Below are 17266 nucleotides of genomic sequence, written 5' to 3' on the forward strand. Positions count from 1 at the left end.
GAATTAGGTCTTTGCAGAATTCTGTGCAGATAACTTTCTTGGAAATTTCCTTTTGTCGGAAGAACCTGCCTGTCCAAAGTACACGATGTGATGTGATATTGCGCTGCTGACTGATTGATTGCTCCTCAAACAGCAGGACTGCTGCTGGAAGTGGTATCCTGTGACTCCTTCATTCAAGTTTCTGTGCCAGGAGAGCTATAATAAAAAGAAATGGTGCAAGAATGTGTGAACAAGTTCAAAGAGCTCAGATGAGCATCACTGGAAGTGAAGGAAATCTGTGTTTGATCTGAAGCAGGGTTACTTCCTGGGAGTTGCAGGTCCAGAATCATCATGTCTTCAAATTCTAGGCGCAGCCTTCTTAACTTGGACTCATCCATCTTCATGTGATGCATCCAAATTAAGAATAATACCAAGGACACTCCCTTTCAACAGGATCTCAGAGCCCAAACAGAATCATCTACAACTATCATAATACTAAACACTGTAAAATCTATTGTTATTGAATATGACAAAAGCTGTTTTGCTCTGATTTGGGCAGAAATGGGGAGGGGTTTCCCCTTTCAGTGTCCAAAGAGGAGATTCTTCAGCACAGTCTGTTGTGATAGGACAAGGGGAAATGGTTTCAAACCAAAAGAGAAGAGACTTAGATTGGATATAAGGGAGAAGATTTTTACACTAAGGTTGTTATGGCACTGGTTGCCCAGGGAAGTGATGGATTCCCTGTCCCTGGAGACAGGCTGGATGGGGCTCTGAGCACCTGATGGAGCTGTGGGTGTCCCTGTTCATTGCACTAGAATTAGAGTAGTTGACCTTTTAGAGTCCCTTCCAACTCAAATGATTCTATGATTCTACGGTTTTCTCCATTTTCCTATCAGTACTTTTCTTTGAAAAGCTCCCTGCCTTTCCTATATTCTAAGTTCCTTTTCAGCCTGAGGAAAGTACATGAGGAAAGCTCTGGGTTGTTCCAAGGGTACGAAGCATTTTGTCTGTAGGACGCTGTTATCTAAAGTCAGCTGAGACACTGCAGACAGAAATCACGCATAACCCAACAGACGGTAACAGGAACATATGATATCTTCTAGTCGCTAATTGACACAAGTCTACCAAGAAGTTGCAGAAGAGCTTTTTTTTAGCCCTAGAAGTGAGGCAAAAAAAAAAAAAATAGACAAGGCAGGAATATTCTACAGAAGGTAAGGGGCAAATTCCTATATATATACATAGCAGAGCCTATTTGCCACAGCAAGATGTCTGTGGGAGGGTAGTGTTACACCTTCTATACATAGACATACATATCTCTGTTGATGTTCTCTTTTATATCAAACGAAAATGGTTTTCTCTTTTCACTTTCTATCTCTGATCTGAACACATGTTGAGCTCCATTAAGTTTGGTGCTGTGACTGCCGCCTTTGGGGAGCATCAGATGAGGTTGAGACAACTTGCACCTTGCTTCCTACGTGGGGCTCATTCATTTCCCATGCAACTACTGTGGAGGCCAGCGCCTGTTTATTGGAACACCGTGTGACTGTATCATTTCTGTTAAAATTCAAAGAAGAGCGTCATCTCAGCAACACTGAGAATGGCCTTTTAATCAGGGTGCATGAATACAAAACATACCATCTCCCTGGAAATCTTTAGCAGTGTCAGTACAGAATGAGGTGCTAAGAAGCGCTCCCTTATGAAATCACAGAATCACAGAATCACAGAATCACAGAATTATAGGGGTTGGAAGGGACCTCTAGAGATCATCGAGTCCAACCCCCCTGCCAAAGCAGGCTCCCTACACCACGTCGCACAGGTAGGCGTCCAGGCGTGTCTTGAATATCTCCAGAGAAGGAGACTCCACCACCTCCCTGGGCAGCCTGTTCCAGTGCTCCGTCACCCTCACCGTAAAGAAGTTCTTGCGCACATTCGTGCGGAACTTCCTATGCTGGAGTTTCAGCCCGTTGCCCCTAGTCCTGTCCCCACGCACTACTGAAAAGAGACCAGCCTCGCCACTATAGCTCCCACACCTCAGGTATTTATAAACCTGGATCAAGTCCCCTCTCAGCCTTCTTTTCTCAAGGCTAAACAGACCCAGTTCCCTAAGTCTCTCCTCGTAGGGGAGATGGTCCAGGCCCTTCACCATCTTTGTGGCCCTCCGCTGGACTCTTTCCAAGAGATCCCTGTCTTTTTTGTACTGGGGAGCCCAGAACTGGACACAGTATTCCAGATGAGGCCTCACCAGGGCAGAGAAGAGGGGGAGGATCACCTCCCTTGACCTGCTGGCTACGCTCTTTTTAATGCACCCCAGAATGCCATTGGCCTTTTTGGCTACAAGGGCACACTGCTGGCTCATGGCCAACCTGTCGTCCACCAGGACACCCAGGTCCCTCTCTGCAGAGCTCCTCTCCAGCAGGTCTTCCCCCAACCTGTACTGGTGTATGCAATTATTTCTACCGAGATGCAAGACTCTACACTTGCTTATGTTAAACCTCATCCGGTTTCTTACTGCCCAGCTCTCCAGCCTGTCCAGGTCTCTCTGAATGGCCGCACAGCCTTCAGGCGTGTCAGCCAATCCTCCCAGCTTCGTGTCATCAGCAAACTTGCTGAGGGTGGCCACTATCCCCTCATCAAGGTCGTTGATGAAGATGTTGAACAAGACTGGACCCAGCACAGACCCCTGGGGGACACCACTAGTCACAGGCCTCCAGCCAGACACCGCACCGCCAACGACAACCCTCTGCACTCTGCCAGTCAGCCAATTCTCGATCCACTTCACTGTCCACTCATCTATCCCATACTTCCTCAGCTTTGTTATAAGGATGTCATGGGGGACCGTATCAAAAGCCTTACTGAAATCAAGGTAGACTACATCTACCGCTCTCCCCCCGTCCACCCAGCGAGTGACATCTTCATAAAAGGCCACCAGGTTGGTCGAGCACGACCTCCCCTTGGTGAACCCATGCTGAGTACTCCTGATAACCTCCTTTTCTCCCAGTTGTCTGGAGATGGCATCCAGCACAAGCTGTTCCATCATCAAATATGTTGGCTCTCTCTAGCTTTTATCCCAGAAAGCTCTCAGCACGTTTTGGTATCCTGTAAAATACAAGTGTTCAGTATTGAAATGAGACTCATAGAGTCACAGAGATACTGTCTGGAAGGCATCTCCACACTTCTGCAGTTCAACCTCCTACTCTGTGGGTGTCCAACCTTTTGGCTTGCCTGGGCCACTTTGAGTGAAGAGGAAGTTGTCTTGGGCTGCATACATGCAGGTTGCTCCAAAAGTAATGCCACCTGTTTATTTCTGTGGAAATAAACCACCAACGTCTGCCCCTGATGTTGTGGGTCTACATAATAAAATAGGAGGCATTATTTTGGAGCAGCCCTCATCAAATATAAATGTAATGTATGTAAGCAACAAAACATTTTAATTGTCAATATTTTTTACTAAAGCACACGCAAAAAAAGGAGAGCAACAAACCCATAAAACTAATGGGCGAACTTGTTATTATGAAACTAACACACCAGTCTGGGTCGGTGGCAGCGGTTGCAATTCTTAATGAGGTCTCAAGGTGTGAATTGTTGATGAAGGTTCATTTATACCGTGCTTCATCCTTGGAAATAGTTTTTGCAAATACACATAACTGCCAAAAAGCCGTGATGTGAATAAAGCGGGACTGTGAAGCAAGGGATATTTCTCTTTGTTAAGATAGGGCTTATGAAAGCCCAGTGGAGAGACATTATCAGAATTCTGAGTAGAATGTCTGATTGTAACTCAATGCATTCCATTCGAAAACGTACAGATCTTGTATTTATGCTGATGGAAAGTGAATAGACAGCCCACGATGTTTGAGATGTTTGGTTGTTGCTACACCATGCGTACTGATTGTCATTGCATGCTGGCAGCTGCCATGATGGCACAGGGCAAGGAGTGGGCTGTGGGTAGGATGTTTGTCCTCCAAGCATCACCAACACTAGATGAGGGCAGCCATGGCTTTCTACAGCCAAGTCTCAAAAGCCTGTGGGCACAGAGATTTGGCAGCCTCTCTGGGTAGCTTGTTCAGCACTGTGTGCCCCTGCTGGTGAAAACGTCTTCCTTGATGTCAGACCCAAGCCTCCCAAACTGCAAACTGTGGCCGTTGCCTCTTCTATCATCTGCTGCTGGGAAGGATTTGGCTCTGTGGTCTTTGTGTCTCTGCACTGGGTGGTTGTAGGCAACCACCAGCTCACCTCTCAACTACCTCTTTCCATCCTATGTAAGGTCAGTCCCCCCACAGCCTCTCCTTGGGGGCTGGTTTTCAAATTGCCCCACAGACTGCTCAGACTCCCTCAGCTCTCAGATGAGAATGATGAGTAGGTGGTGCCCAAAGCCAGACCTAAAGTCAAGGTGATGTGCATCCCCTGCCCCTATCTTGCTCCCCCAGCCGGTCATTTGACACATCAGGCCATCAAGTTGGTGAGTTCTCCTTCATGAATCCGTGCTGTTCCCAACTATCTTCTTGTCCTTCATCTATCTGGGAATAGAGTGCAGGTGTACTTGGCAAGGATGTCACAATGTCCAGTTGCTTTTCCAGTCTGTGCAACTATTTGCATCTACTATCTGCCAAAATCAGGGAGTTTTGCAGGTATCTGGCATGGTGTGTGGAGAACTGTTTCCTTCTGTTTGTTCAGAACTTGCTAATTGCTAATTTAGTTTCTTCTTCTCATACAAGAAAGCACAATGAACAATTAAATACTATATATCCTACCCTTGTCCTTCATCATTTTATGCTACTCTGTAGGAGTAATAACAAAAGAGATGAAAAATATGTAAGACAAATGCTCAGTTCTGTTCTTCTGCCCCTTTGTTCCATGCACCATCACTCCTCTCACTGCATTTGAATGTCTCCTTTCTTCTGTATTCTTCCCTTTTGTCCTTCTGGTACTGCAGCAAACAGCAGGAATAACAGGATATAAGTAACCAATTCTGTTTGTTTACCTGTAGTGTTCTCGAAATCACTTAGTGGTAAACATATGATTTAAAGACACGTTTTAGACGGCGCTATTCACAAGTTTAATTCATTGTCCTTGAAAGTCGGGATAATACAATTTTCCTTTACATTCCTCCAGGTCAGAGACAGGAACTGCTACAGACAGAAGTGCTGCCATGACCCCCAGCTGCACTATTACCTGAATTTGGTTAGAATTATGAATAGTGCTGCAGATGAGGCTGCCCAGGGGAAAAAAGGGGAAAAAGAAACATCAAAAAGAAAAAAGCATCCAGGAAAGCCTTAATTTGGTAAAGATCTGTAAGAGAACTGCAGTTCTTTCTTTAAGATTGCTTTGACTTCTTGCTCTGCTCATCTGGTGTTTGTGTTTATGAGGACAGTCAGTACACATCCTCAAGCAAATGTTTTAATGTTTGGTCAACACATGCTGTTCACATGCCTTAGAAGCTGCTGATCTTGCACGTGAATTGGCATTCAGCAAAGAACAGGGCATGAAGGGAAGGAGATAATGTGCAAGTTATTACAGCCAGCTGGACCCTATGGAAACTCACCCTGATCTGAAGAGGAACTTTGCTAGAGCGAGGGATTCAGGGTGGATATGAGGGAGTCTGAATATGACTGAGGCAGGAAGCACCCAAGTTCTCAGAATCTTCTTTTCATTTAAGGCCTTCTAGAAAATAACCTGACCAACTCCATGGGAGTGGGAAAGCTGATGTGGAGTACAGCTGATGGTGTCTTGCTAATACTGGAACAACAGGTTTGCACTCCTCGATCTGTTTACAAGGTCCTTCATAAGTTGTGCTGCCTTCAAAGGAAGCAACAACTTCTTGCAAAGGAAGCAACAACTGCTTGCAAACGAATCTTGTATTTGCTGTGTTTGCTGTGAATTCCTAGGTGGAGGTTGCTCTTTCAGTTATCCCCAGTCTGTGGCTAATGGGGATCATCTTTGTCATAGTGAGCAAGAGATAATGATGCAGAAAAGTCTCTGTATGGGAAGTAGAATAATCACCGTGCTTACAGTTACCCTTCCCATGAGACATTCCCCATGCTTACTAACCTATTCCAAAGCAAATTTAATTGCCCTTTCGAGAGCCTTCAGGTTAAGGGTGATCTCTAGTAAATCCAGCACAGAAATGTTCTGATAGGCAGGCAGTCTTGACTCAGATTCACGATGCTGCAGAGCCATCTCAAAAGGAGTGCTGTGCATGGAGGTGGGCACAACCCTGCAACAGGGAACAAGCTGGAGGAGACACGAAATGGCAACCAGAAAACCATCATGTGCTCCTTTGGACTGATTGAGTGTGTGTTGTTATTGGGGCGATGCTTGTCCTGTGATTTAGAGAAAAAACCAACAATTGTTCATGCACTAGGTGGTAATCCATAAAGGCAGCTGTGTCTTAGCTTCTCTTCTGCAATGTCTCAGTGGAGTTTCTCTTCCTAAAATTATTGCATTGCACCACCTTGTGGGTATTTGAAGGTGGTATTTTTCCACCTTTGTTCCACACGCTAGAATGTGCAGTATTCCATTTGAATAGTGAGGTGTCTTTGTAGGAGATGGCAGTAGTTGATTCATTCTTGTACCACTTATCCAAGATTAGGCAGCCATGAAGAAGTGATTTCCTGCTTGTTTTCTGCCAGCTGACAGAAACAGATCTTAGCCCTTCGTGGTTGATTTGCTGATTTTGCCTTTGCTGGTGAACTTACTGGAAAGCTGTAAACACAGATTCTTAATAATCAAAACGTTTCAATTGTAGAGTAAATACAGGGAGGAAAAAAACAAACAAACAACAAACAACCTGAAATATGCACTGAAGAAAAGGTTATTACACTGTGCACAGCATATTTCCTCTTCTAAGTTGTAACTTTCATGTGGCAGCCAATCCATGCATTGCAAATTCATCACAGACTCACGAAACTAAGGTGTAAGTGAAGAATATTCCATACGTAGTATTGTGTTTGCCTGTAGGGATTACCCAGGCAATGAGAGCACGCATCCTGTACTACACACATGCTTTCTGTGAAGCATCAGATGTATGTTCATAGAATCATAGAATTACTCAGGTTGGAAAAGACCTCAAAGATCATCAAGTCCAACCGCAGCCAAACCATAGTACCCTAACTAACAACCCTCTACTAAATCATATCTCTGAGCACCACATCCAGACGGCTCTTAAACACATCCAGGAATGGTGACTCAGCCACCTTGTTCATGGATAGAACAACAGCCTGAATACAGTGAGACCAAGACTTAACAGAAAGCACTGGTTGTCAGGTGTGCATTTTTTATAGCAACAGAATGAATGTTATCACGGATGTGCAGGATTCCAGGATGTAAAGTAGCCAATGATGAGGGAGTTGGTTTGAATGTACACAAATGGAGGATCTTTTTATTCCTTTTATTTTGTTATTTTCCTGTCAAGTGTAGGATTACTGCACATCTGTGAATCCCTGACAAACAGAACAGCTCCTCGAAATCTGCCCAGTTAAGGTTTTGCAGAGAGAAAGAGATGATGCCCTAGAAAGAAAGATAGACTGTAGCTTAGGCTACCTCAAGGGGATGGAAGAATCTCTTAAGTAGATAATAGGTAGGTGAGCATAAAATATCTCCTGCTTTTATTGTGCACGGTGAGAAACCCAATAAAAACATAAACAAATGTTCAACTGCCAATTCAGTTCATCAGAGCTGCTTTCTCAAAACCCATTTTGGCTTTGGAAATGGCATTTACAGTGTTGCTCACCCAGCTGTCTATAGGGCATAGTTACAAAGGCAGGTCATACTGGGAACAAAGCTGGGCCAGAGACATACTCAGAAACCATGGGTAAAGCCACGTGGTCAGAGCCAAGTGGTCCAGGATATGGGGAGAACATCAAGACAGTGGGCTGGGAAAACATGGATGGCTTAAGAGGCAGTGATTTTAGTATACCAGCAGACCAGTCTTTGACAAGAGTTTTTTCCAGCCATGAATGCAAAAAACCAAAAACAATAAAACATCCCCAAAGTAAGGATCTGGAAGGGGAAAGTTAGCTAGGTTTATTGACATCTGTGGGGATTTGCTGTTTGGTGTCCCAGATTTGGGGAGAAAAGCTCAATCAGGCAGTTGGTGACAGCAGGTGACAGCCCCCAGATCAGTCAGAGACAGGCATTAGTACTCAGCTGCAGTGGTGGGATGGATGGAGATTGAGAGGCTGAGGAGATGAGCAATGAATGTTTGACATCTTGAAGGGAGCTGTGTAGCCCCTCTAGTGGGAGTTCTCCCACTAAGAAACGCAGTCACAGCTGGGAAAACACTCTGCAGCAGCATTCAGGATGGTCACAAATAGAGCAGGATGGAGTCCATCACAGCTAAAAGCAAGGTATTAATAGTGGCTGCTTGAGCATCTCATGAGCCTGGACCCCTGTAGACCTCTACAACTCCTGTTAAAACCCTCAAGTGGGGCCTCTCTCCCACCACAAAACACCAGCAACTCCCAGAGAAAAATGTTGTAAGAAGTGAGCAGATACAGCTTATCATGGAGATAAAGCAGGAGAGAGAAAGGCCATTTTTGCAGTTTAGTGAGTGATGATTGTCCCAAGAAAAGGACAGCATAGCAAAATACAAAGGGAAGGGGGAGAAGGGGAGGAGTGGGAAACGAGGAAAACAATTGAACAGTTTCTGCCAAACTGATTGGAAGAAAAGTCTTTCCTGACTTGATATCTGCCACTTCTGTGCATGTGAGCAGAACATGATGGTCATGCACTCAAGAGACATTAATAAGGGGAGAAACAGCAGTGCATCTCACACCCTTTTAGCCTGGATTCCAACCTTTTGTTCATTCACTATGTGCTAGGGAAAGTCATGGCGTACTGATATACTTACAAAGTATATTTTACAAAGGCTTGCATGACAAAACCGTGCAGGCTCTGAAGTGCTGACAAACCGAAGTCTGGAAGCCGTATCAATGTCTGGGTAGAATTTGGCCCTGATGCATAGTTACACCGATATCTTACAGTATGCAGGTTCTGTTTTAGCACCAAGCTGTCAAATTGGACCAATGAGCAGCAGGGCAGTGTGGGGAGAGGACAGCTTCAGCTGCTGAGCAGGTTGGCAGGTAGCAGCTCAGCTCTCCTATGGGAGTCGTGACTGCAGGGAGAACAGGGCCTCTCTCAGGTGTAGAGAAGTCCCCATGTCACAGGTGAGGAAGATAATGCGTATTGGCCATGTGCGATAGCTTAGCACTCTCAATTTTATGATGCAGCAGCATATTCAGTATTTCCACCTATAAATGTAGTGGTTTTAGGGCTTTGTTTGACAGGCTTTAATGCAATTGTAGCATTGCTGGCACAATGCTTTTCTCTTGGTTTTTTTTTTTTGGCATTGTTTTCACATTGTTTCTGCATAGATTGAGTTGATGTGTGGCACACATAAATTCAGGCTTCTAACAGATGTGGCCACTCAATGCAAGGCTGAGAGCAGCTGGGGTGTTACTGGGAATTTAGTTACAAACCTCCCAGTCGTGATCTAGTTTAAAGTCAGGTTTGTGCATCCATGATGGATGGCCTCATTTTCAGGAGTGTGTCTCAACAACTGGAGCCAGCCAGGTGAGCGAATTTCTGCTTCTCAAGGATGATTCTTTTGTAAGGATATTCTCAGATCTCAGATCAAGACCGAAATCACCAAAGTCAGGGTAGCTTTAAAGGCAAACAGGACCAAATCTCTTAATTCTCCTTTAGTTTTCAGTTCAACAGCTGTTGGCTGGGATCTCACTAAAGGCTGTTGTGCGCTAACAGCTGTTCCAGAGTTTCTGATAGTTGTAGTATTTGTATTTTCAGGCACCTCAGAGGTGCCCAGGGTTATATTTTCCTGGGTGCTGATGGAAGAGGGCTGGCAGCTCTCTCACAGAAGGCTGACTGTTGAAGCAAATGCCGTATCTTAATGGAATTAATGGGAATTAATTAATGGGAAACTACCATGCCCTGTAGCATCTCCTCTAAGCAGCCATGTGGAATTTTCCTGCCTTTACAGCTTCTTATTTTGCTAGTAATCCAGCAGATATTGAGTCAGTTCTCACTGGCCAACTTCCCTTTTACATGACACCAGAAAGAAGAAGATGATGTGATGGCCTACTGCAGGTTAGCAGAATCTGAACTTGTTAAATGTAGTGACAGAAACAATTTGTCATTAGTTTAGTCACCACAAGTGCCTTGTTCAGAGAAACTATTATTCCAGTACAGTTCTTTGAACAAAGGGTTTGAGACAGTGAAGTTCAGAAGAACCTTTTTAAGACAAATACAATTTTCAGATATTTCTGTGGTGCTTTTTGCTTATCCCACATTAAAGGCCTATTGCAGAAAATATTGCTGGGAGCTGCAGAGAACGTAGTAGTGAGTGGCTGTTTCTGGCTCTGCATGAAGCATATTATTAATGAGATAGCAACATGTGGGCCCTAGAAACTGGTCCCCTTTATAACTGAATTAACTTTCAAGTCTCTCAGCTGGCATCTGAGGCCTCAGAAGACACTGCAAAAACTTCCTTAACAAATAATTTTATAATGAGAGTATGGCTTAAGATTGTTTTCAGTAGCCTCCAGCAGTTAATCATGGGCTGACAACCTAGAGACAGTAAGAACTACCAGAGCTGCTTGCAACATGGATTTTTCTTTTGTAATTAATTCAATAAAAATAGATTTGTAATATGTTCCCGTGTAAGGATACACTGGGATTCATAGTGCTCTCAAACGGCACATAGTTCACTTGTTCCTACAGCTTCTGCTCAAGCTGAGCTTACGTTGGATATTTAGCTTCTCTGCCCTAGAGTGGGAAATCTGTCAGGGTTCTGAGAAAGCTCAGCAGCTGGCAGGAGGTGACCTTCCTCCCTTGGGTTTGGTGGCCCTTTGGGACCATGGGTTTTGTCAAAGGATGTCATGAAATGGATACATTCTGCAAAGCAGCTCAGTTTTGCAGACCTTACACCTCGCACACAAATGCACGGATATTAACTTCCTGACCAGCTCTTGTTTATAACGCTGACACAGCACTGAACCACTAAGAAGGTTCAGACAAATTTGCCATCGTTGCTTGAAGAATGGTACTGCTGTAATTTTTCTTATTTGCCCATCTACATGGTGGCAGAACCTTAGAGCTGCAGCTTTGGGGTAGTGCCAGCGGCTGCATAAGCAGAGAACAAAGACCTTAATGCTCAGAGAAAAGAGATTTTACTTTGGAGACTGCCAAGCATTTAACCTTGTTGATATCACGTAGCACTGAATTCTCCCAGTTAATTATGGGTTGTATAAAAAAGCATTGCTTTTCATCAGTTTCGAAAACCAAATGTATTCATGCCTTCCTGCCTGCTTTCTCAGTAGTTGTCAGCCTTGACATTTACATAGAGAGATGGTAAAACAGGGCATCGATACCCATAATCATCACACACTCAAAGAAAAGTCCAATGTTGTTAAGACCTTATCACAGTCTCATCCATTCTCTGGAAAAAGCAACAATTGTTTTAACGTATCCATAGGCACAGCTTGTCTGCAAGTGCTTTTTGTTCTTTAAACAGAGCTCAGCTAACAGGTTACTGTTTGGAGCAGGCCTGGCAATCTATTTCAGTGCTGTCTTTGAAAGATGCAGTCTCAAATTAAGACAGAAACGGGAACCGAAACAAATAGACTCTAAGAAATGGGAGACACCAAGAGTTTTGGCATGCAGGCTGTATGCAATTAGGACTCACAAGCATTTTTAACAATGGAATAAAATGATCCTTCTTGTTTTCATAGCTGATTAAACCAAGCTGACATGTCATCCTCCAGACGCAAGTGCACAACTTGATCTAACCTACATTTGAAGAGATATAGGACATTCAGTGAGAGCTACCAACTCCTCCTTTGGAGTTATTCCACTATTTATCAAGTGCCTGCCCTTACAAATAGGCAATCCCTCCCTAGGTGTTGACAGAAAAAGAAGCATGGAGACAGGTCTTGCTCCTGACCCATCACCAAGCCCATCTCTTGCTCCTTGCCCTAAGCCCATTTGACTTTCAGACCCCAAAGCTCCTTTTAAGTAGAGTAGAGAGGAGTAGAGAGGCCCCGAAAACAAGCATGCTGCTTTCAGCTTGGGTGGAGATAGAGCTCTGTATTTTATAACCTCTGTTCCTGAAAGCAGGGTGATGGATTAAAGGAAGAAATACCATAATTCAAGAAATGTTGTTAAAAATGTCTGCTAATTGCTGTGAGATGGCAGAGCTGGAAACTTCCTTAATCCCACGATACTTTATGCTTTGCCATCTGTCTCTCTCAGCTTTTCTTTCCCAAGCACAGAGAAAGTAACGGAAAGCATTAGTACTGAGTAGCCACATGGTTACAATGCCAGGGATTTCTCTTAAGAAACAGAAGGCAACTCTGTAGATTTACCTAAGCAATCTCTATCTTGTGAAGCTGGAGACGGAAGATCTTGTATCAAACTAATCCTCAAGTCTTACATCAACTTCTGTCTTTGCTGGCTGCATTTCATACACCAAGCACTCTGACTGTACTGTGAGCACAAAAGGGGAGGGCAGAGTAAGCAAAGGTACGCTAGGCCCCCTTTATTCATGTATTTTCTTGTACTCCTTGCACTTGGAAAGTGAAGCATCAAGTGACACTTGGATGTAGCAGGATGTTTCACAGGCCTGACCCGCGCAGGCTGGAGAACAGTAGTCTGCAGGGAAACATGATGCTGTCCTGGCTCCACTGCTTCTTTTGGTGGATCCAGGTCTGCTGGTGTGCAAATGAAGGTCTGAATATAGCAATGTGAACACTACGTATGTCTGGATCACAGCAGTGCTCAACAGTCAATGTGGATGTAATCTGAGCATCCTCTATTTGTTTCTACACGAATCTTATATAAGACTGTTGCATTTCATGCCGTTATCTTTTCACTTCCAAACTCCTGCAAGCAAATAACTATCTGGGGATTGATTTGCTCTGCATACAGTGCATCAGCAGATCCCATTACATGTATTTCGAATGCTTTCCAAACTAGTAAAGCTTTGTGTATTTTCATTTCCACCCTCTATCATATTGTTAGAGATTCTTTCTTTTGCTATTTGAATTCTGCAAGCAGAAGTGAAACATTTTGCAATTCAGGACAGGTCTGTTTGTTTCCAACACCTCAAAGCCTTGTTTAGTCAGCTCACTGAATTGGTGCTGGTTCATTCTAGCACAGACTATAAAAGAACCCCTTTATGCACAGTAAAAGCAATGTGTGCTAGCTGTACTCTTCCACTTTCTTGACGCAGACAAAGTTCTCCATTGCTTTCTGTGTAACTGAGCAAGCAACGTGCCACTGAAGTTTTTGACAGACATAGGTTGTTGTCTGGAGGTGATCCCAGTCTTCCTCAAAGACTTTTCTTCTCCTACACCCCAAGCAGCTTCTTCATTGCAGGATGAAACGTAGCAGGAAGGAACTGAGCTAACTCAGATTGTCCACTAGACTGTTAGGGCCCTACGATGTGCCCACTCTGCTCCTGAAGTAAGAAACTGCTTCATTTCTATCAGCTAGTGAAAAGAAATGCAGATATGGTGCTGGACAAAATTTCTTTTAGGGGTGGCAAAGAGGATAAAGAATAGTATCTTACATGTCCCTTTTTTCCAATGGCTTTAAACTAAAAAGGGTGGATTTGGATAAGATACAAGGAAGCAGTTCTTCACTATGATGATGGTGAGGCACTGGCCCAGGCTGCCCAGAGAAGCTATATATGCCCCATCCCTGGAAGTGTTCAAAGCCGGGTGGAATGGGGCTTTGGGCAACCTGATGTGGTGGGAGGTGTCCTTACTCAAGGAGGAGTGTAGGAATTAACCATTTTTAATGTTCCTTGCAACACAAACCATTATATAATTCCACGATTCTATGATTCTAATCACCATATTTAGCAAATTTAGATGTAAAATGAAGTTTCGGTCCAGTGAAGAAAAAAAACAAGGTGTAAAAGCATGTCAGTGATTATCAAAATGACTCTAGGAAGATTCCAGAGGGAGAGGAAACCATCATCATCAGCCTCACATTCCTCACTGTGAAGAACTCCACACCCTTACAATGTGCTGTAACACCCACCGCCACCACAGTGAGGCCACCAGGGTAAGCATAGCCAGGAATAGAGGTAGAAACTAAGAAGGGTGTGTGTAATGATTTTAAATGTATTGTTTTCTTCATAGAACTATACTTTGTTTTTCTGTAGTAACGACCTGGACCAATAATGTTTTTTTTCTTGGTTCAAGTGCTAAGATTTCGGTTATAGAAATACTAAGTTATTATTTTTATGTGTCAGGTGTGTTTCTCTTCTGCCCAGAAACAATATTTTGAGCATAACGCTATCAGAAGGTTCCCAAATAGCTTGGTGGCACGCTGTATTTCTCACAGGGTCACAATAGCAAATCATTTTATGAGCTGAAATTGCCATGAAAATATGAAAAATGCATCTCCCCAAGAGAGATCTAGAGAGTCTTTTGTTCTCAGCTAGAATGGTAAATGGTGTTCTGGGTAAAATCAGCTTTTTTTTCTCCTTTTCTTTTTGTTTTACCCTTCAAAATTGTTTCTGCTCTCTTGCACTTCCTTTCCTCATTCAAAATTGATTCTGCTCACCCACTGAACTCCAGTTTGTCCAAGAGGAAAGCCGCAACAAATACCTTTGCATTATTTTTAGCCACAGATCAAAATGCTAAGAATAAAACTCCCAAACTCCTAATCTTCTCCTTCCTCAGTAAACCCTTCCACGTTAATGTCTTCCATTTCTAACGGATCGATATTGTCACACAGGTACATTATGTTTGTAATACAATTCAGAAGAGATGCATTGGCATCAAATGTCATCAGCACCAGCTTTCCTAAACTACTGGAAAAAGCCAGATTCAGGAGTCTGTATGGCAGGCAGTACTGTGTCATGGCAGGGCGTTGTGCCTTTGACATCATATGGAGGTCAGAAAGATGTATGAATGTCTCTGGTAGTTTTGTGCTGGGCTTACTGGGCAGAATTACAGAGTAACTTGTACCATTACCGGTGTGATTTGTATTTACAAGGTGACCTGTAATTGCAGATGGTTATATGTTTTTCACATCATGGAATATAATTGGTTTCCCAATAGCTATTTCTTATTCTGGCATTTCAGCACCCCTGTTCCTTGGAGCTATTCACAGAATGTTTTCCCCTTGACTTCTCTGTATTTCTGCACCTGATACCAACGTCTGTATCAGGTCTGACGTGAGAGACACTCCTTTGTGACCTGCAATGTCCTGGTTTGCTCATGTCTGCCATCCTGGCTGAAGACTCCTGCACTGTCTCTTGTGCCCGACCTGGTCACCCTGCAGCCACAGAGTGAGCTGGGTCTGCAGCCAGAGCCAATGCCAAATTACCCCTCTCCAATAATATGGTCAATTTTGTGGTCCAAGTGAGCCTGTGAGTTGAACTTGTAAGGAAGGAGAGAGAAGCAGAGCAGAGGTTATGTCTGTCTCCTTGGTCGACAGGGAGGGGAACACAAACGAACCCAATTCTACTGTGTGCCACAATCTACAGAAGGTGAAATGCAAAAGTTAATTTGTGTTTTACTGAAGAATGACTGCTGTGGCAGCCACCACACAGTGGTGGCCTGGCAGTGGCACCACAAAGGTCACTGTGCTTGGTCATCACCCTGCCATAGACAGGAAGTGCTGGAGCACTAGTCAAACAACTTTCATAGAATCACAGAAATCTTGGAATGATAGAATTGAATGATAGAATGGCTCGGGTTGGAAAAGACATTAAAGATGATCTAATTCCAAGCCCTCTGCCGTGGGCAGGGTTGCCAATTCTGCTCAGGAATCCACCCAACTTGGTCTTAATCACCTGCAGGGATGGGGCATCCACAGCTTCTCCAGACAGCCTGTGCCATTGCCTCACCATCCTGTGAGCAAACAGTTTCTAACATCTAACCCAAACCTCTCTTCTTTCTGTTTAAATCCATTCTCCCTTGTTCCATGACTATCTACCTGCATAAAAAAGTTGGTTCCTCTTCTGCTTGTGAGCTTCTTTCAAGTATTGAACCTCATTGGGTTTTCTTGGCCCCCTATTCAGGCCTGTTTAGTCAATCGGGACTTCCCTGTGCTTTTTGTTACTCTTTGGATCTGCCCTTGATCATACACATGGTTTATTGCAACCATGGATACAAGATGGGTAGTAGTATGCTGAAATAACTATATAGCAGTATTTCCAAGAATAACTGCAATAACAATGGACTAAAACTGTACATATATTCCTTTATTCTGACTATATGAAAACTCACCCTAGAACAAAATGTTTAGAGCATGGAATTGAACATCCAGGACTTTGGAAGATGGGACAATGTGTTAGATGTAGGCCCAGATTGGTGATGGTTTTCTCCTCGAATGACCCCAGGCATCATTTGGAGATGAACACTCTGTTAAGTTTGAATATACTGAATATGCTGTTGTTTCCTTGCTAAATGAAAAAGAGAAGTACTCAATTTGTTGCATATTTTCCTGTTCTCATAACACGATGATGAAATACCGTCTCACTGCAGTTTGTTGATTTATAAAATGCACGGAATTCCTCCTATAAGGAGGTGTTCATTTCTTTTCTATGAAGGTAATTTTGGTCAGGTCATTTTGCCTCATCCTGTAGGTTGCACCCCTCAAGCCTGTGGGCCTTGGTCATCTTACCAGGGCACTTCACAGATCAGATTGCTTAAGTCCATTTTCCCCTATTAGAGCTTACTCTGACCCCAGCCCTGGAACACTACATTTGAGAAATGCTTAGATCAAAGCTCTCCATCTGCAATTGTGGTTTGGCCTTTCAATTTGTTTATGTACCTGCTGTGCAAAACAGAGGCACTTCAGATATTTCCTTGCTAAACAAAGGCAGGCATTTAAATGGAGCAAAATGCTTTATGACTCCAGGCATGGTCACTCTTGTTTGACTCTTTTCTCTGCAGAGATTAATGTTGGGATCTTAAATATCACTAATGCCTTGCAGACAATCCATTAACATCAGTGTCTCCTAATTGACCAGCCATACCATTATTTATAAAATAGGGAGCCCCTCCTAATAGTACAGCTACCATTCCCTTGGATTCACGTGTAGATTATCCTCTATATTACCAGCCGTGGAGTATTTTATGCTGCAACATATATTTTTACTGTTAACCAAGCTGTGTGTGTGAGCTACATGCAAAAAATAGATGAAAATTACTATTGCACGTACTGCGATGTATGAGCTGATCTGGTTAGACATGAAACGCAGACAGAAAACTGCCTCACCTCTCAAGCTAATTTTAGTCTCTCCCTGCCTTCTCTG

General features: G+C 43.6%; 1 protein-coding gene across 1 annotated transcript in view; it reads left to right on the forward strand.

The window, feature by feature from the left end:
* Nucleotides 1-2393: 2393 nt before the first annotated feature.
* The window catches only part of LOC140249944 (uncharacterized), a 63248-nt gene continuing 48375 nt past the window's right edge, over nucleotides 2394-17266 (forward strand). The window contains exon 1 of the mRNA XM_072332220.1: nucleotides 2394-2908. Within this exon, the coding sequence (XP_072188321.1) occupies nucleotides 2441-2908 (468 nt within the window). The 5' untranslated portion in view covers nucleotides 2394-2440. The remainder of the gene's footprint in view (nucleotides 2909-17266) is intronic.

Source organism: Excalfactoria chinensis, chromosome 3 (genome assembly GCF_039878825.1).
Source record: "Excalfactoria chinensis isolate bCotChi1 chromosome 3, bCotChi1.hap2, whole genome shotgun sequence".
Taxonomy (NCBI): Eukaryota; Metazoa; Chordata; class Aves; order Galliformes; family Phasianidae; genus Excalfactoria; species Excalfactoria chinensis.